Source organism: Poecilia reticulata, linkage group LG6, assembly GCF_000633615.1.
Source record: "Poecilia reticulata strain Guanapo linkage group LG6, Guppy_female_1.0+MT, whole genome shotgun sequence".
In the NCBI taxonomy this organism is placed as follows: domain Eukaryota; kingdom Metazoa; phylum Chordata; class Actinopteri; order Cyprinodontiformes; family Poeciliidae; genus Poecilia; species Poecilia reticulata.
This window is the reverse complement of record NC_024336.1, coordinates 3,924,058-3,944,547: the sequence shown is the minus strand read 5'-3', so window position 1 is coordinate 3,944,547 and position 20,490 is coordinate 3,924,058. Positions and strand designations below refer to the sequence as shown.

General features: G+C 38.8%; 1 protein-coding gene across 19 annotated transcripts in view; it reads right to left on the bottom strand.

Annotated features, from left to right (window-relative positions):
* Positions 1 to 19,986, bottom strand: part of ppip5k1b (diphosphoinositol pentakisphosphate kinase 1b) — a 56,608-nt gene extending 36,622 nt beyond the window's left edge. For 11 of the 19 annotated variants that reach the window (XM_008410726.2, XM_008410728.2, XM_008410731.2 and 8 more), the window contains exons 1-15: positions 19,787 to 19,986; positions 15,907 to 15,965; positions 10,760 to 11,229; positions 7,662 to 7,857; positions 6,929 to 7,019; positions 6,248 to 6,333; positions 5,632 to 5,786; positions 4,967 to 5,068; positions 4,180 to 4,341; positions 3,597 to 3,718; positions 2,672 to 2,773; positions 2,079 to 2,165; positions 1,631 to 1,706; positions 369 to 478; positions 38 to 61 (exon numbers count right to left, since the gene is read on the bottom strand). In XM_008410726.2, coding sequence (XP_008408948.1) covers positions 38 to 61; positions 369 to 478; positions 1,631 to 1,706; positions 2,079 to 2,165; positions 2,672 to 2,773; positions 3,597 to 3,718; positions 4,180 to 4,341; positions 4,967 to 5,068; positions 5,632 to 5,786; positions 6,248 to 6,333; positions 6,929 to 7,019; positions 7,662 to 7,857; positions 10,760 to 10,936 — 1,490 coding nt within the window. In that variant the 5' untranslated portion in view covers positions 10,937 to 11,229; positions 15,907 to 15,965; positions 19,787 to 19,986. Of the gene's footprint in view, positions 1 to 37; positions 62 to 368; positions 479 to 1,630; positions 1,707 to 2,078; positions 2,166 to 2,671; positions 2,774 to 3,596; positions 3,719 to 4,179; positions 4,342 to 4,966; positions 5,069 to 5,631; positions 5,787 to 6,247; positions 6,334 to 6,928; positions 7,020 to 7,661; positions 7,858 to 10,759; positions 11,230 to 14,232; positions 14,395 to 15,906; positions 15,966 to 19,786 lie in introns of those variants that run through there. The other 8 variants (XM_008410721.2, XM_008410724.2, XM_008410725.2 and 5 more) reach the window with 4 other exon arrangements.
* Between the last annotated feature and the right edge of the window lie 504 nt (positions 19,987 to 20,490).

The window sequence follows — 20,490 nt, the reverse complement described above, 5'->3', positions numbered from 1 at the left end:
CGCATCCTTCAAAGTGAAGAAGGGAGAGGGTGCGTACTGATTCACATTCAAGCTGGATTCCCTTGTGGAGAAAGAAGGACGGATGGGAAGACCGGAGAGATAAAGGAAGGGGGAGGAGAAGAAGAAAAACAGAAAGTTAAAGTCAAGATGAGAGGATGGTGATTTCATGGTACACAAGTGTTTGGTAGCGAGCATGAAAAAGATGAATGGGCCCTGCTGAGGTGTTGAAAGGCGATCCGCGGAGGTCGAGGAGCCCGCTAATGAAAGCTGTCCCCGGGAAAACCGCAGAGCGATGATGGACGGTCCGTGTGTGTGTGCGTGTGTGTTTAGCTGCGAGCTCGTGTCGCAGGTGAAAATGTCACACTCACATTTCCAACACTGTCTTGAGTTGCTCCAGTTTGGATTTCTTCTCCTCGATCTCGCAGTCGTTGTGCTGACCGAGTTCGACCAGCAGCAGGCGGGCGATATCCAGCACTTCCTGGAATCACAGCAGCTATTATCCGCGACTGACAACGGAGTGTCCGATTTCCCTGCCCATGAGCAAAACATTCCCTCTGCGCTGGACCCGATTACGATTAGAAAGCATGAGCTCATGAGACGACTCAGCAACATAAGTGGGGCCAACAAGAGGGGGGTCCCGGGGGGCCATGGCCCCTCTTTGAAAAATGCAAATCCTATTCAAAAGGGAATTAAACTCGATAAATAAATAAATAATAATAATATAACGTATTTTTAAATTAGTGCCACCCCCAACTTTTACTAGCCTGGTCTGGCCACCCCTATTCAATTTTTTGCATGTACCGTTAGTGAAGAAACATTTTTCCTGTTGAAACAAGAAAAATGTGTAAATTTGTTACTTTAGTAAAATCTTAAATTCCTCAGTTTACACTCTGGAAAGCAGTAACTATCACTGAATATAACTGAACATGTCACTGATGTTTATTGAAAACACACAAAAGCACAAAAACAAAATCTTACCCAACTAAAATACCATTTGGGGTTTCGTTCATTTATTTCAATCGTTCTTTCTCCAGAGGGGAATGATTACACAACATGTGACTTCCATAGTTTTTAAAAACAACAACGACATGCAAATCTCTGCATTTACGTTGGATTTTCACAGGCTCAAAATGCCTGCAGAAACTCTCAAAGGAACTTTAAATTAATGCAACTTTAAAAAAATGTAAAAATTGAGACTGAAAAAAATTTGCTACCAATCACAAGCTATCAATTTCACTGAAACTGATCAAATTCAGATGTCCTAGTTGAAGTTTCTTAATTTTTCAATAGTCTGCACTAAAAACTGGGTCATTAATGGAGACAGTTTAAATGAACTCTCCTACTTTTGCCATGAAAAGAGTCAAACCAACTCAGATTTATTATAGACACGTTTGGACGGCCAATTCCAGGGAGAATTTTCACTAAGAGATTTACAAAATAAATTATGGTTTACGTTTAATTCATCCATCCGGGAAAATATGAAAAGAAATCATTAAAAGATTTCAATAATTTTTTGATGAGTGTATGTAAAGTTTTGACTGGAAATGTAGCAGCATATGAGAAAAGGGAAAGTACACTGAAAATTTATTGATATTCAACGTGTCAATAAAAAAAAGAGAGAACTACTCACCTGCAACTGTTTGGGCTTTTTTAACTTTAGCTTGCCCGTCTTGTATCCTCCATACTTCTTAAACAACTCAAAGAAGCTGTTTAGGCAAAACACAAATAAATATATTGTATTTATGAACACAGGAACATGCTCTGCATGAAGCTGCATTCTGGACAGATTTCAAATTAATAAAACACATAAAATGCAAGTTAGAGGCAGGAATTGAAAGATTCCACAGAAACTTGAGAAAACGGACGATGTCCAAGTTGCTTATCAAGCTGATAAGCTACTTGATGTCAGCTTCGTCCTTGAGGCTATATCACTGTGTAAACTCATGCAGTATTTTGTGTGACTACCGTAATAACAGAGCAAAGTCTCACAAAGACATTTATCAACAAATTAATTGTAGAGGCCAACTATTAGGTAGGAGAAAACGCAGAGACCTTAAGGTGGAAAGGAAGCAACTTACAGAGGATGACGGACCTCCATTTTCATCTTCTGCTTTGGGGTCCGATCTCCATGACGAATGATGGCGATGACACAGCGCAGCTCCATCCTTTGAAAAGAAATATTAAGATGGAGGAGGACAAGAATTAATGTAAAAATCATTTTGTTTAATATATATACATATATTAAACAAAATATATGTATATATACATATATATATATAAAGTATGGGATTTTATACTTTCTGTATAAAATACATCTAGCTCTACAAACCCATAAGCAAACTGCGATATTTTCATGAAGTATTCACACGTCTTGAAGTTTTTCATATTTTGTCATTTTGCAACTAATTTAGACAGATTTTATGCAACAGTTCAACACAAAGAACATAACGGTCTAAAAAGAACTAAAAACTGGACGTCGTGGCAGCCATTTGTATTCACCCGCTTTAGTCTGATACCCCGCAATAAATTAAAATAAAATGCCTATGCAATTCAATGTTGACAGCTTAAAAGAGAGATTTATTATGTTTTGAACAGATTAAATGATATAAATGACTGTCAAAGGCAGGGATGCCTTCCGCGTGTCCTGTGATGTTTTGTGCGTCATACGTACATGGTTCCTGAGGTTGTCGGGACGATGGGGATGTCTTCAGCCTCCATGGGGATGGACCAGGGGATGTGCAGCTGGGGGGCCAACTCTCTCATCACCATGTTCCTGGTGAAGAGGTCAGCGTCTGATTTATTCATGTAGCTCATTCAAAGCACAACAGCTGTGACCAGAGTGCTTCAAAATTACAACAATCATAAAAATAGAAAGAAGATTTTTTTTTTTTTTAATGGGGCAAATAGATTAGATTCCCTGAGAACATTTAATGTAGTTTCTATCAGACTGTTGAAGTTATGTAATGAAGCTCCAAAAGTTAATTACTTAATTTCTTACTGTGACAGGCCTAAATGCAACTGTAATAACAATAAACAAATAAAAAAACAAGAGTAAAGAATTCTAAAATCTATTATTTACACTATTTAGTGTGCAATTACAATTACAAACGCATGTCTGTGTGTGTATATTAATGTGGGTATGTGCATGCGTTTTCTAAATTTATCTTTGTGTGTATATATTTATATATACATATTTTGCATCTGTATTTATATTTTCATATTTACTTTTCTAGTTTAGCTTATGTGGTGTTTGCAGACTGAGGCAGAGCCTCACCCGTGATCATGGACCAGCTCCAGCGTTATGGACATGCGCGAAATTTCCATAAACAACATCATGCAGGGGGTCTACATTTGTAAATCTGATCATGATTAAGTCGGTGAATCACCAGCGATGAACTTCACCGAACGTCACCGGGTGATTTTTTCCACACTTGATTGTTTTTTATTATTCTGTTTTTTGTTTCTGTTACTCCTTTGTTCTGTTCACTTTCTGTCATATTAACTCAAATATCCCACTTGTGAGGTGAGGCTAATATGGGATTATTTTATTGTGTCTCATCTTACCAAGAGTCACTATTGAGCGCAGCGCCACCTACCCCAGGACTTTGGCACAGTCGTCGTAGTACTTCATGGAGTTTTTCACAAAGCTGAAGCCGTTCACGTCGCAGACGTAGGAATGGCCGTTGGCTCGCAGCAGATCGAAGCCACACACGGTTTGCTATGAAAAACAAAACAAAACACATCTATGCATTAACTTTTTATTTCTTAAACATGTTTATATTATAACTGACTGACATGTTAAACAAAAAGGCACAGTAAAAAAACAACAACTTAATAAACAGCAGCACTTGGAGTTTGGACCAAAAATAAGGAGGAAAAGAAACAAGAGAATCCAAAGGATCTGGAGTAAACAGAACATCTGGTGCGACTTCTGTGTAAATGTGAGATGTGTTTGAAATCTCTTTGTAAAAATTAAAGCATATTCTTATTGGCATACATTTTTTACAAAGCAAATTTGCTTCAAAGTGCTCAACAAAGTTTAACAAATCAGTTCAATAGTTTCCACTTTACAGAGTTTCACTTACAAACTCAGATTTGTTGCTGTTCAGAAATAAGTTTACAGGAAGTTCTGAGTTCAATTCTCAAAAAATAAATAAGTGCTGAATAATTTCCAGGTACCTTGAAGGCGAGGCAGACCTTGCGGGCCACCAGTTTCTCCATGGCGGTCAGCATGACTGGGTAGCGGATCTCCTTGCCCTCACTGTCTCGCTCCACCTTACCGTCCAGGGCCGGAGACTTCCTGGCCTCGGCGTGGGCGTAATCTGGGCCCACCGTGTAAACCTGACACCATCGGATGAAGCATGCAGGAAGAAAATCACTTAAAATATCTAAAACCTCCCCACCCCACAATTATAAAACATATAATTGAGTATGGAGCTAAATAAGCACCAACATTTTTTTGACCTGCTTCACTTATGTTATGAAGCATTTTATATTATTATAGCACAGAATACTGGTGATGGTGTAAAGATATTTCTAATTTCCCACTGTTCCGAAAGCAACAGGGGAATGTTTTGTCCAGCTGCTTTCAGTCATGACGTCATCTGAAGCCCCGCCCCCACACCTAGCAGGGCCTTAAGTTTGAAACTGGAAAAAAAAAAATCTGAAATTTTAAAATAAATTTGGAATTTGGAAAAAAAAGTTAGTTCTGTTTTGAATTTTTTATTTTCAAACTTTTTTCCAGTAAAATTAAAATTGTTTTCAAATTCAAAAATTTTTATTTGATAAATTTTTCAGTTGACAAATTACTTTGCACTTGCAAAAAAAAAAAGTTTTTTTCCAGTTTAATTTTTTTCAGATTCAAAATATTTTCTTGAGTAAGATTTATGGACCTAATATAGCTCCATACAAAACCACTCGGCCCTTCTCATTAAAATCAAAAGGCAGGCTGGCGTCCACACAGTACCTTCACATCGGTGCCATCAGTTGGCATGAACTCCTCGTAGATGTACGATCCAGTTTTTCGCACGTTGCTCTCTGGGGAGTAGACACTGCTGCGACTTCCGATCTAAAATAAAAATATAGCGATAAACACAGGTCATACAAAAATAGAAAACCTCTTGGGTCACTAACACATAGGTGTAACAGAACAGAGCACAAGATCCATCAACCAAGGAAGCTAAATAAAAGAAAGCACAACTAACATCAATAGCCTTCTGTGGAGCATCGATTCCATCTTCTACAGAGAAGTCTGGTGGGATGCATATTAATACTCATAATTGCTGGTTTAAAAATAAAATCTAAATTTTTTTATACCAAATTTGATTTCCGATTTTAATTGAATTATTTTTCCTCCCAATTTTTTTCCCTAAAACAAACCTTTACAAATGACAGAAATATTTTTTTATACTGGCTTTTATTTCAACAATTTTTTTCTGTCAGTTGACCAGAAATCAAAGTTGAAATAAATAGCAGCTGTAAGACAAGATGGTAATTCTTGTGGGTTAACATCGTTCTGAAACCCCCAGAAGTGCATTAGTGAGAGACAAAAAAAAAAAAATCCACATTTTCCAAAAATTAAAACTTCAAAAACAGAGAATTAGATCAATGGAGAAGGCTGACAGCAGCTACCTTTCTGAAGAGCCTCTGGCTGCCTCCGCCTGCAGACGTTGGGTAGTAGATGTAGACGTTGTGGTCCTCTGCACACACAGGTTTCTCCACAAAGGGCTTAGGGAACACCTCCCCGTTCACCTCCACATGGTCCTCCCCCTCCACCAGGTTGCACTCTGCACAAAGCGAGCGGCCGTGTTAAAAGACAGTTCAACAGAAAGCCTTTACCAGTGAACGCATGATCACTGGTATTTGCCGTCAAAATGGCAAATAATAACATGAGAAAATGTGGATTTGTTAGAAACAACAGATTTTTCGATATTTAGTTACAAACTGACTATTACATGATGAACCCTTAGTAACCAAGCAAATCTAAAAATATAAACTTTAATTAAAGGGGGCAATATTATGTATAGTGCCATTTTACAGAATGATCAAGAAACTATTTACCTTCAGTTGTTATAAAAATGCTGTCAAATATGACTTAAAAGAAATTTTACTTTGTAATTTAGCGCCTTAAAACTGGGCCTCTGTCTCTTTAAGAAACTCCTGTTCTTTCTGAAACTCCAGAAATAAGCAATATTAATAAGCAATAATAACTGCTTATTATTTTTTTAAAAGACGACGCTGTTCTCACCTTCAGGATCGTCAGGGTCTCTGTTTAACACGCCGTAGCGAGGCAGGTCGATGCCCTCTTCCTGAAGGATCCGATACACTTCCCTCCTAACATCGGTAATATTATCACAGACAACCACAATAGAGTGAATTTGTGCAACATTCATAGTGATCCTTTATTCTCTTTAACTTCCTGCTCTTGGAAGAAGTTAAAGAGAATAAAAGGAAAGCCTGTAAAAACAGCAATTATGCCATTTTCTCAAGAACAGCTCATTACCAAGACTGGGAAAAGATTTCCTAACTACAAGCCAGATCCGGACAAGAAAAAAAACATGAAAATTTATTTTTTGCTTTTTATTTAATCAAACACCGCAAATTAGAAAAAAAATGTAATCTCCAAATTTAACTGTCAGATGAAATAACTTCTTGTTAAGCTTTACTGACATTAAAACTTTAAACATTACAACATTCAAAAAGAGGCTTTCAGTAAAGGGTTAAGACAAGTTTTGCAAATAATTAGAATTTTAACACTACTGATTTGAGAGATTTTTGTGGTATAATTCATGAAGTGTGTCTTGTTTTTTCACTTTTGTTTTTGAAAAAAAAAACAAAAAAACTGCTATATTCCGGCTGTTGCTGAAATCAAAGTCCCGTCACACATGTATTGAAAGTTAATTTTTTCTCGTTTTTGAGCCTCTCTCACCTGTCTTGAATGAAATACTGCATATTGAGATCATTGATGAGCATTGGATTCCTGAGCTTAGCATATTCCACTGCTTTGTCAAGAGGAAAACCTGGAAAGCAAAAGAATACGTCACATTTTAGATCAACTTGGATTGACACAACAAGGATTTACTGGGAAAAAAAACAGCATTTCTTTTTCTTTTTGCTTTTGTTGCATAAATCAGCCTTTTTTCAGAAGAAGGCTGAAAAAAGCCTTTTTTCAGCCTTTTCAGGTAAGGTAATTTTATTTATATAGCACATTTTCAGCAACAAGGCAATTCAAAGTGCTTCAAGTGATTCATAGAGATAATTGCACTGTGTTTCTGTCGTTCTGGTCATACGAGTCCAGAAGAGGTTTTGGGTAAACATCACCTTCTCCCTTCCCTGGAAAAACTGCATCTGCAGACGATCGTGTTCCCTTATCTCCGTCAGCTAACGTTTTTAAAAATAGAGCGGAAAAACATTGCATGTGACAAACTGACTGCAACACGAGTTGGAATTATGCAGACTTGAAACTCTTAAGATAAACTCATTTATCAAAACGCAGAGATCGCCATAAAAAGTATGGAAGTAAAAATAGGATGAAACTGGAAGCTGGATTAGTGTTAGGGAGATGCTTAAAGTAAAGTCAGAGGAAGCACAAAAAACTGCACATAGTTATTTAAACACCAACGTTTTCACTCAGCCGCCTGTAATGGAAATGCAAAGTTCACCTTTGGAGTGGAAGGAGATGAGGCAGTCGCAGAGCGGCCATTTCTCCACAGGTTCCTCCAGGATCACCTCCTCAGGGAAGATGACGACATCGATGTAGTCAAATTTACAGAGTCTCTCCAGGATCTGAGTCATGGGCTTCGACTTGGACTTCTTCATCATGGCACATATGCCCACAACGATCTGTCGCTCTGACGGCTGGTGGAAAGGACAAGGGTAGGCGATGCAAACAGGAAGTGTTGCTTATTCATGGCTTTATTTCAACTGGATAACAACTTTGTTTAAAATACTATGTATGACAGTAATAAACATGTATTTAAAAAATCTACTGTTAAGCTGTTTGAGAAATTGTAAAATCTAGCTTATGTTCATTAATCTAGAACAAAAGTAGCTTTTTATAAATGAGAAAATGGCCGTCAAAACCAGGCATGCAACCATCTTTTAGAAGGCAATTAATTAAAGAAAAGTGAGAAACTTTGAGGATTTTGTTACTTTTACTTAATCTAAGAGTTTGCAAAGATTTATTAATTGACCTCATAATGAAAGGAAACAGAAAAGGGCATTTGGTCAGATAGTTTTAGCCAAATTTGATATTTCAGATTTTTTTTAAGATAATGGCGGATGAAAGTTAATTTTAAACGGTTGCTATATACAACATGGCCACCAGATGGCAGTTACTGTTACACATGAGACCTTTAACATGGTTTATATACACATATATAGACAGAACTGAATCCAAATGTTGCATTACTACGTAGCCTCCCTTTGCAGTCAAAATGGTTCTTTTTTCAGTGTAGTCAGGAAGAGGCCGTCACAAATGCAGACTTGTGGTGTGTGTTCATTTTATTTATAATTTTTCTTCATTGCATGAACAGACTTGATACTGGCTGTAGCACAATCCCTCCTTTTATTTCACAGTGTTGCTAATAAATGTGTCCAATTCTGAATGTTGCTGCTGCAACTGCGGCGAATGGAAATGCAGTGGAGGAACGTAGAGGAGCCAGATGGTACAAGAAAGACTCAACAACATGACAGCTGTCACTGCTTCATATTGCACACAACAGCCTGTTGATTATGGTGAACAGTCTGGTAGTGTGTGGAGCCGCTACGGCAAACCACTAAGTGGAGTGTGTCACAAGATGTAATCTTTTCTGAATGCAAACTATCAAGGAAATTATGATCTATTTTGCAACTTTCTCTAAGATGAACAAACTCCTCTGTCTCACAGCTAATGGAAGATGGAGATTAGGTTATCAGATCATTAACTAAGCCGCTATTCTTTCAGTAGGCCTGAAAATGTCACCATTCTAACCATAGCTGATCCAAACTCTTATTAGCATTGTTTATTGTTGACGGGATTCAGCTACTCTGGTTCAGAAAGTCATTACGCAGAAGGAAAATTTGGTGTTTAAGAGTAACGGTGTAAAATTACCACAAACAGCCCTTCTGTCTTACAATTAGGCCTGTCACGATAACAAATTTTGCTGGACGATCAATTGTCTAAAAAATTATTGCGATAAACTATAATATTGTTTCAAGACCTTTTGACACTGATCTAATGGAAATGACTAATAATACATGCGATTTCCTGATAGATACACCTTATTTTCAAAAGAACACGCAACACTGGAACTGATAAACTAAATAAAACAACCAAAAATAAAATGGATTCTCAGTCTCCACTAACAAAAAACGTACTTGAATAAAAACTAAACATAAAGCCAAAGTGGAAATAAATACTGCATTCAACCAAAAGAGTGCAGATTATGAAGTCTTTATACTATATTGCCCTTCAGTAATCACTAGATTTAAATGGAGAAGATGGGCACATCCGACTACCTAATGCAGTAGTTCATACTACACCAATACGCCCCTATTTTCCCCTTATGACAATCTTATGATCATTGGCCGATCTAACAGATCATCCTACATTTTGTGGTGTGTTACGGTAGATCGTGGTGGCCGATCGGATCTAAATCAGGGTTTTTCCCCGACTGAGAGCTTAACGCTAAATGTGACAGGTAGCCAATCAGAAAGCGCGGATTCTCCTCCGTGCTTTCTGAGGGAAAATTACAAGGGGAATCCCACACAGATGACACGGTGCAACCCAAAATCCAGCGGACATTGGAGATATGTGGAAATAACATTAATATTTAACGTTTCGTGCAAAGAATATAGAAATGATAAGGGGAGGAGTTGGAGTCAAATTGCTACCGCAGTTGATAAACCCGGTACGTTTTCAGCTGTTCTTCGTCAACATGACATAAATAGGTTATAATGATTTTCATTCTGTCAGGACTTTACGCTGACTCTAGCCACATGCATCACAGGTAGATTCTAGTAAAGCATTGATTAATGCCTGATTTTAAAATTAGTTAACTGGACTTGTAGCCATTATTTTGTGCCYWTGTGGMTGGACACCACACGGCACGACGAACCCGATCGAACCGTTAAACCTAGGATTTCTGTCGGCTAAGGTGTGGTCTCAGGTTTTGAAAATGGGCCGACAATCGGCCGACAACTCGTGTCGTGTGCGCTGGACATCAGACTAAGGAAATGAGGAAGGGAGGGTCAGTGGAGAGCACCAGAGCTGAGCCTTTTTACATTCAGTTGTCATCAACAGAAAAAAAAAAAAGGCCGGAAGAGAGATAAAGACGACAATTAAAATGAGCTCGATAGGTTTAATTTATCGTCCGATTAATTGATTTATCGTTTATCGCGACAGGTCTACTTACAATTATCCATCTCTGTTCCCAAGCCAGATTTTAGATCTTGTTTCCATTTCTTTATCTATTCCCCTGTTTGAATGTTACTCTTCTTCTGTTGATTTTTAAAGACTTCATTGCTCTCTTATTTGATATGTATGATTTTGGTGATGGCACTCATCAAAATGTAATGATTGTTCAGTTGTTGACTGTATGGGGTTTTCTTTATAACTTAGTAATTATGTGTTTTTATTACGTACAGCAGCTTGCTGCTGAAATGTGCTATAAGAACAAACTTGATTGATTCCTTTTGCCAGGATATGACTGGCTTTTTTTCAAAACCCCTTTGGTTGTTACCAGGCAGCAACGTGATGTCATTCACTTCTCTCACTTACCGATTCATTTTCATACACCTCCATGTCGTCCTGATGAAGCATCTCGTTCTTCATGCCAGCCTCCATTTGGCCCATGTCTTGCTCATCCTCTTCACAGCCAATCACAAAGCGGGGCACGTCTCGACGAATCCGCCCCCGTTCTTCAACTGGTCTGGGTCCGTTGCAGGGCTCGGACATCACAAACCCGGGCGAAACATGACTCCTTCAGGAGGACCCTCCCTCACCAAGGTGTTCCACTAACGACGCTAGTGTTGACGGCAGCTGGTTGGCTGTTACCGGGGAGATCTGCTGACGAAGCAAAAAGTGATCCGCCGGCCTCTTCTGAGGTCGCTGATGTTGGTGGACTCAACACGACACAGGCTGAGGTATATTGCGTGTAAAGCGAGAGCTGTTGAGGTAGATGGAAGGGTATTTCATCCTAGAAACTCCTTGTCCTATGTGTCAACATTTGCTCACCATATAATCTTGTGCTGCAGGACAAAAGGACAAAAAAGAAGAAAAAAAACCTGTTAAGAAACAAGGTCAACACAATTCAGTTAAGCAAATAGCTTAGAAACCACCGTGTTGATACACATTTTATTTGGGAAATGAATACCAATGGTGTAAGATCAGCAGAACAAAAGAAACCCAGTTTCTCCAAAAAAAAAAAAGTCAGAAAACTACTGGTATCTGGAAAAGGTTTACTCCAATTGATCAAAATTCTGACTACAATAAAACCCAATTAACAGACAAATTACCTTCAAGAACTTAAGGCATACAAACACCTCTCTTCCACTGAGCGGTATGGTGAAGTTGGGTACTCTAAGTTATGGTTGGACTTTCACTAGGCAGCCGGGGGTTAAACCTAAACGCCAAATGCTGCGCCATGCTAGTGCGATGACAAAGGGGACACACCATTACGTCTTGTACTTGTGGCAATCATCTAGCTTTTTCTGCCCTCCAATGAATCAACTGTGTTGTGTAACCTATCCATACCGTACCACTGTCCTATGGACCTACAACAGAAGGAGGCCGAGGAATGATGCGTGATGTGTCAACTGTATGGCTGCTTTTACAATCTTTTATTAATTTTGCCCTTCATCCTTGGGCCACTAATGGTAGATCTCCAGAGTTTTCTGTCCTGGGCCATTCTTTCTATTTTTTTTTTTTTACATCTGTCTCTAATGACCTTTATTTGACAGTGAATTGACAGAAAGTAGGTTGTGAGAAAGGGAGAAGACATGCGGCAAAGGTCAACAGGCAGGGACCTGAACCTGTGATGGCCTCGTAGAGGACTGAGGTGTCTGTAAATTGATGGCTTGCTTTTCCTCTTCACCACTGCCGTCCCCCATCATCAGGTCTTTCTTGAACAGCCTCTCTTTCACTTGCCTAAGAGTGTCTGGCAATGTTGGTTGGTGGTTTGCATAGAGTGTGTCCTACCCAGAACCATCTTTTCTTCCCAATTTCACAATGGAAACAGACAAAGTCGCGTACCACACCAACCCATGCTGCTCATGCTCAGTGGAAATGAGGCAATAGTTGATGTCAAATGTCAGTTTTCAAGGGACCGTCTTCTGTCTGTTACAGATGTTGCCCTTTGTTCGTCACTTCTTTTTCAAATTAATGGGTTACTATGACGCCTCTGCAGATCTTCATAGAAATGCAAAGGAGGCAATTCAGCCATTTGAATCAGCTGTGCAGAAGCTGGGACATCTGAAGCATGAAGAATTAGACATTTTACCAACCGATTTCTTTCCCATTGTTGAAAGGTCTTTCACACCGTTTGCAATGTTAGGAGTTGATGTGAGATTATGCAGATTTGATATGCTTTTGAAGAAAACTAAGTTGTTGTTTTTTTTTTAGATGTACAACAGAAAAAAAGTTACATTATGTTTACAGACAAATGGTTTATCAAAACCATTTTATCAAAAGGTTTACACAAGCTAAAATGTAGTAGCACAAGTAGAGCAAGTAGAGGGGTTGTAAAAATAAAAACTATTTTAATTATCCACTGTCTCTTAAAACATCGGCTATTAGTGTAGGAGCTAATCATGTATTATTTATAAACCGAGTTTTGAGACAAAAGTAAATTCAAATCAGGTTTCTCAGTCTTGATCTTAACCACATTCTATCACTATTCAATATGACAGAACATCTTTTACTCCGTCTGAGTCCACACATTCGGTTTCTAAAGACTTCATGCCGCTGTTTGTTGTTGCCATAACGACAAGATTCCAGCCAAAGTCAGCATGTCCTCTGGTTAAGTTGTGTGTGGATATTATATTGCAACACATAACTCCACTGTGCATCTGAGAAGCCAGCACTTTTAAGACTGTTATGTTTGTTAATTTACATTCCTAACCTACGTTTCCCTCCTAGATGGAGTCACCAGGAAGTCCATCAATTAAATGTCACATTTTGCCTGCATTATTCAAACAGCCTCAACATCCCATGTCTCTTCACCGGACACCACACAAATTTCCTTTCAGATTTATATCAAGATTTATATCTAGATGCTACTGCCGCTTTATTTCACTGTTGCTATGGTGTTCTTCTAGCATTGCTCCCCAAACCTTAGAGAGTGGTTTGGTTACATCAGACCATAACACATCCTTCTCCAAGGAGCCGGGAATCCTGTCTTCCTAACAGAGTCCTTAGCTTAGCACATTCTGGGAATACAAGAAATCGAGGACAAAAGGTAATAGCTGGAAATCCTTGCAGATCATCAATCATTGCCGATGGCTTTCTAACCAGTTTTCTTTTCAACAACTTTAAAGAAACATTCAGTCTTTGGAACGACCGTCTTCACTGTGCCATTGTCTCCACATAAAAATGGGACTTTTTATTCTATTCATCTGATTTACGTCACAAAAGAAAAAAGTGTTTTAACTTATAATTTTACTATTAGGAACCATTGAACACGTCCCAACCCAATCTGAACCCATTTTAGTTTGATGTTTTGTAAAAATGTCTGCTCATTATCCGAGTGTTTGATAACATGAGCAGAATTCTGGTTTGAAACAAAATACTACAATATTTAGCAAGCTACACTTATCTCCAATAGGAAAGAAAATAGGAAAAGATTACAAAGCCCTAATTTCAAGAACAAGACATGCAAGACCCATATACATACAGTCACACACACAGATGGGAACTGATCCAATAGAACAACTAAAAAAAGAAACTGAAATGCTTAGCTGCCAAATTATATTACACACACACACACGCACACACACACACACACACACTCGTGTCCAAGACATTTTGATGCAAGGTTCAGTTCGAGTTGCCCTTTGAAAGATCCATTGCGAGGAGTATGCAACTGTAAACAATCAGGAAAGATTCCCGAGACATTAAGACTGAGCGTGGGAACCTCTTACCTGCGGTACAATCCTTTTCAGATCAATGAAACTTTAATTACTTACATGTTCCCTTGTGACTGAGCTGAAGTCAATGTGGTAAAGTTAAATAAGAATCATTTTTCCAACACCTACCATCCACTCTGGTGAAGACTCCTGCCACAGCAGACCAGCAAAAGCAGAGGAACTTGGTAATAAAATATTCCTTTCCACTCGCATACAGTACATGGAGATTACTTCACAGGACCAGTTAAGGATTCTGGCAGCTGAAGAGTCGACTCAGTCTCCTCTCGTGTTCTGAACTTTCTGCCTGGACATACCTTGTCTGGGTCCCGCATGCCACTCTGGCCTAACCTTGATACCCAGAAATAACCGTGTCCTCTGGAGGACAGGAACTAGGAGGTGGAGCCCAATCTTGGAGCGTGATGGGTCCCACCAACACGCGCCCCCACCACCCGCCTCCAAAACATAACTCATCACTGCTAACCTCTCAGGCGATGACAGGTCGCACTAAAGTACAGATCCTTCTTGCGGGACTGGGGCCACTGAACACTGACAGAGATAAACTCGTAAATGACATAACCCTAAGCTTGATGTGAATGCTGAGTCGGACTTAACTAAACCAAGCAGATCCAACAGTACACGCTGGAAAAGCGGGCAGAACAACCACTCGATGAAAAACCGTTTAACCACCTGCACCAGGTTATTCTCATCATTAGAATAGTGAACAAGGCAGGAAGTGTCTCAGCTTTCATTTGCTCGTGCCTCATCACCGCTCCTACCAAAACACTCGGGTATACTTTACACACACTGAAGTGAAATGGCTAGTTCTGTTTCAGGACTAAATGTAATATGGAAGGACTGATTTTATTACTTCAGTGCATGACATACTGATAAAACAGTGCTGGACGATATGCACTATCTAGAAACCTAATTTGTAGGATCAAAATACCTGGAAGGGAACTACAATCACACATTCCTAGGAACTAGCACAACAGACCCAGCAGAACTCCTCAAGTAACCCGCCCAGAGACGTTTTGAGGGGAATTCAGGCAAGAACACAAATGTCTGATTCTACATTGCCTTGTTTCCACTCAGCAGCTCGGCATGTGTTTGGTTGGGACACTATTTTTTCAGTTTTCCTCGTTGCAGGACCAGTACTACACAATTTCTGGCCTGCCTTCAGCTGTAAGTCCATATTATGATAGTACGGTACAGTGAAGGCGAAGCTACAACCGCAAACATCACACATTTGGGTTCTTTCAAAAGCTTTGCAAATATCCAAGAGAAAAATCTGAGCGTCAAAAGTTGACCCACAGAAGTGAATGCAGAGAGCAGAGTATTTTTTTGGCTCAACCGGATTGTTGGCTGCTAGACATTTCTCCTTCTGAAACAGTAAACACCACACTAAAGTCAGGAACACACCCTGACTTGAGTCTTAACAAATCAGTCAAAAAATGTGTTTTCTGTTGTGTATACATATAAAACCACATGTCTGTTCCTTCAGACCTCTTAGTCGTCAACTACTGAGACAGAAATCGAGGAAGAGTTAAGAAGTAATGGAAACAGAAGTCAATACAACATTGGCACCATATATAAATATTGTAATACCGCGTGTGCGATATTGAGATTGAACGGTATGTTTGAAGTGTTGTAATTGTTGGCTAGTATATTCCAAGTGTTAAGAACTTGCAAGTTTCATGCCAATGTAGAGTTTCACTGGTTGGACAGTGAGTCGTGGCAGATGCTCACAATTCAATTCAATTCTTCATTCATCTCAAAGTGAAATTAAATGGTGTCATAACTCACGTCATCCATTTAGCTTCAAAGATGCTGTGGACAGGAAGGATCTCAGGTCGCAGTCAGCCCTGTAACAAATCAGAAGAATCTCTGACTGAACACTCATGACTGTCATGACATGCCAACAGCTCGATTTCAGGTCAACAGATTATATTTCACAGCAACATGTCCTGGATGACACCATCAGTTGTTGCCAATCACTGCTAATCCATCTCATTTGCTTTTGGTGCTCCACTTTCAATCTCCATCTGGCCATTTGGTTGGAAAACCAGGCATCGATCACTTCCGATCGACGGAAGTGATGGGTTGAACTTATTATAATAATTGTGCAAAAAAGCTATGCCTCACCGAAAACAAATGTCACAAGTGACATTACTGAGAATGCTAAAGGCTACAGTGATGGAAGCACAGGTGAGAGGAAATAACAGTGGTGAAGTCAGTGGTGTGGTTGCTTTGTAAAGGTTTCAAAAGCGTAGTAAAATATGCATAATATGAAATATCGGTAAATATCGCTTATCGGCCATAACGGCAGTATTAATGTCATATATCAGTCCAAATTTATACATCTGTGGATCCTTGCATATATCCCTAGTCAGTGCAGTCTGTATGTTTACACCAAAAAGATACAAACATCTTAAATGACTAAATAATACAGCACTGACATACATGCACTGACTCCGTGAGTCTGCCTTAAAACTTCACCTTTTTCTGACGTTAAAACACACAAGTGAACTGTTCGTCTGCTGTGTGAGCAGAAAAAATCTACAAGTTCTGTCAGGACTCCAAGGTCATTTCTGCATCTTTCATGCATGACTGTCGGTCCTGCTGCTCACTTTCCCCAAGCTTTCTTTGAATCATTTCCCACGACACGAGGCGATATCCAGCAAAGCATTTCCAGCAGTTTACTACATGTGTAAACAGTACCGGTGGAGAAAGTTTGGACCGTCTGTTCTGCATATTCTTCAGATGTTCAGTGTGAACGCAGCTGAGAACAGTGTCACACTGCGCCCTCGGTGTTATTATATCGCTTTACGAAAGCAAACAGAATGCACTTCATGGCTTTGAAGCTTAAATATTAAACAGTGGGAATATTGTAAACGTTGTGTGTATGCATTTAAAGGCATTAACGCATCTTAGTTCACATACATGCAACAAAATAACTGCTTTATATGCACCAACACAAGCCGTGTTCACAAATTAACAGAGACGCCAACATCCTGACACCGGTTTGCTCGACACAAGTCATAAACAACTTAGTTCTTCCTAATGAGACGACAAAAAAAACAAAAAGAAAGAAAGAAGCCGCCAGAGAGAAATCACTTTTATTACGGCTCTCCTCTGCCAGGCAGATTGGTCCCTGTGAAAAACAAAACCCTTTTTAATCACCCATGAATAAATTAGCAGGTGCTGATGAGCAACATCAGCTGCCACTGTTAGTCCATGGACGCTTCGGTGTCTCCGTCACAGCATGACACTGGTTACAAAAAAAAAAAAGCTTTTAACCTTTGAGACAGTCTGCCACAGCGCGCTAATGTGGCAGTTACAACCGGGAGGAGTCGGCCATTAGCTCCCATCCCCATCAGCCGGGGACCATAAACTGTGGTGTTCGTCTGGAAGTAACTGAGGTCACGTCTTGAGCAGAGAAGCACAAACGTATTTATAAAATTATTAAAAAAGAAAAAAAGGTTGTTGATATCAAAGAAAAACAGCAAATGTTTCTTATTCTCGACTAAAGCTGTTAACCCGTTTATTAGAAAAGCAGTTAATAATTAGATGCAGTGGAAAATGAAAACAAGTGGGCAAACTCCATGAAAATATCAGTACAGAAAAGATAACACGCTAGTTATCACAATGCAAACATCAGCAAAACAGACGACTTCTCCTATATATGAATTGAGCTGCTAAGAAAATAGGTGGCCAGAAACAGAGTAATGTTTTTTTTTTTATTTATTTCACTGTCATCAAAATATACAAGATAAAATCTCAGGAGTGTTTATAAAATCTTTTAAGCCAACAACTAAAAACCTTGCAGTGTTTATGCATTCCAAGCATTTAATATGAAGATTATGTAACGCAGAGTAGAGGACAAACTAAGCTTAATAAAAAAGATAAATACACAGAAGGTTCAAAGGTGACAGTTTTATGATAATGACATGCTACTGGCAATACCACTGCCAAAAAATAGAGAAATACTATTTGGTCCCAAACTGAACACAATTCAGAATAAAAAATAAAAATCTTGGATCAAAATTATTATAATGTTTTTAGATGTATTGAGAAACGACGACTGGTGGGTTCAAGCTGATGTCAAAACGACATTTTTTTTTTTTTTTAAATCAGTGTGTGAACAATGCATAGTGCTACCTTTTTGGTGTGGAAGTTGAGATGTAAGAAGCAAACTGAAGAAAAACAGCAAAGGGCTGAAAGAAAAACATTCATTACAAGCTGCAAGAAAGGGAGAGAGAGCAAGACTTTCAGTAGATAAGAAGTCTGAACGCGTTTACAGCAAAACTGCTCAAACTTATACTTAACCAGCTGAATTTGAAAATGTTGCTAGACTTTTTCCAACATTCTGCAGGACATACACACAAAACTGCAGTTTGCATAATGCAGTTTGCGAATACAAGATGCTAACCACAGACTAAAGTTTACATTTTGTAACTTTTTTTCGTTCAGAAATGTTTTACAGTGACTGCTCTACCGCCTCTGCTCCTCATATAAATACCTAAATCTATACCGGAGGGTTAAAGCATAAAAAAGAAAAAAAAAAGTTCAGTTTGGGAAATTGACCTCAAAGTTGTGATTGGTGCATCTCAAAGCAATCACTTTATATATATATATATATATATATATATATATATATATATATATATATATAATGTTCCACTTGAAATTCAAAAATAAGGCTAGTTGCCGAGGTGTGTGATGTGCCTTTCATTCCAGGGGGAATCCTAAGACAAAATAAAACATAACAAAAACTGTTTATGAATGTTTACAAATGTGTGACGTCATTCTCAGTTTTTTATGTGGCGCTAAATTCAAATTCAATTAAATTGGTATTTTATTGAAGGAGTGTGATCTACATTTGACCATCACTATGAGACTGAAAAGACCTCAACTGGATTTTCATACACTGAAAATAAATATATAATTTTTTTATTTTATTTTATTTTTTACATTTTTTGATTTATAAAAGCTTTGTACTACTTGCAAAACACTAAAAAGTGTTATGTAGACACCGTCTTGAAATTCTGGGATTCCACTGACATAAAGAGAGGCTCACCCAGGACACCAATCATGCAAGAACCGCCTCTGGATACAAGGTTTAATATACTGAGAAACAACATTTACATATAGAAATTACAGCTGAAAACGTCCTCAATGCCTCTACTAGTAATCATTTTTAAATTAAGGGTTACACAGATGTTGAAAAACTACTTCCACATAATAATAATAATAATAATAAAAATAAATAAACTTCCAGACGTATTAAAACTGGAACGCTTCGCTTTGCTCTGCCCACGTTACGTGTTGTTAGAAAGCAACCAACTCAGCATCGATGTGTCCATCTGTTCACTCTTTGAAATTAATCCTCCATTTATGTCAGAGCCCAACATTACAGGTGTCCAGCTGCTTGTTTCAAGTAACCACTCAGAGGACTTCAAAAGGCAATGAATGGGTCCAAAAAAGCCAAACTTAATAAATCCGAACGGGGCCTGCTCACTTTCTCTTAACTCCAGGTAGATACGCTAACGTTAAGAAACACTAACAGGGTGGTCTGCTTTTGTCTCTTCCCTCCTGCAAAGTAAATAAAGCCGTTTCCCTTTCAGAACCTGAAGCCTTTTACCACGAGGAGAGCACACAAAGCCTTTAAATAACAGAGACTCACCGGCGGAAAACAACTGGGAGTTTGCCTGCTCCTCACTTCCTTGTTTCCCCTGACTGAGTAGAGGCGAAGTGAAGCGACTGCTGCTGCCTCCGTCGTCTGTCTCTCTAAACTCTGAGTAAAGTTGTAGGCTGCTCGCTAAAGTTCATGTCCGGTCGCCGCCGTCGTTGCTCGGTTGTTGCCGCTATGAGCTGCTTCCTTCCCCTTCCTTCTCTCTCTCTCCCCCCCCACAGCCGAGATAACATTTTATTAAATCAGCGCCGTGACCGCCATCTACTGGCTGCATTACAGCACCGCGCTTCAAAAATACTGTATCCGCTCTGGTGGAATAGTGAAATTACTGTCAACAAGCCTGAATGAATTCAGCTTGTTTAACTGAGTGTGAAGACGACAGCGTATTAGGGCCAATGTAGATAGAAGAAAACCGTTAAGAAGAAAACCCAGAAATGTCTGATTTTCAAAAGTAGAAAATTTGACATTTCTGGGTAAAAAAAACAAAAAAACCCCAGAAATGTTTAGATTAGTCTCAGAACTTTCCAAGTTTTTTTCAAGAATTTTTCTGAAATTAATCTCAACATTTCAGATTTTTTTTCTTGCAAATTTTTGACTTTCAGAGTTCAGAAATGTCTATGTTTTTTCTGGAAAAATTCTGAGATCCATCAAAATATTTCGGAAGTTTTTCGAGCAAATTTTCGACTTATAGCTCA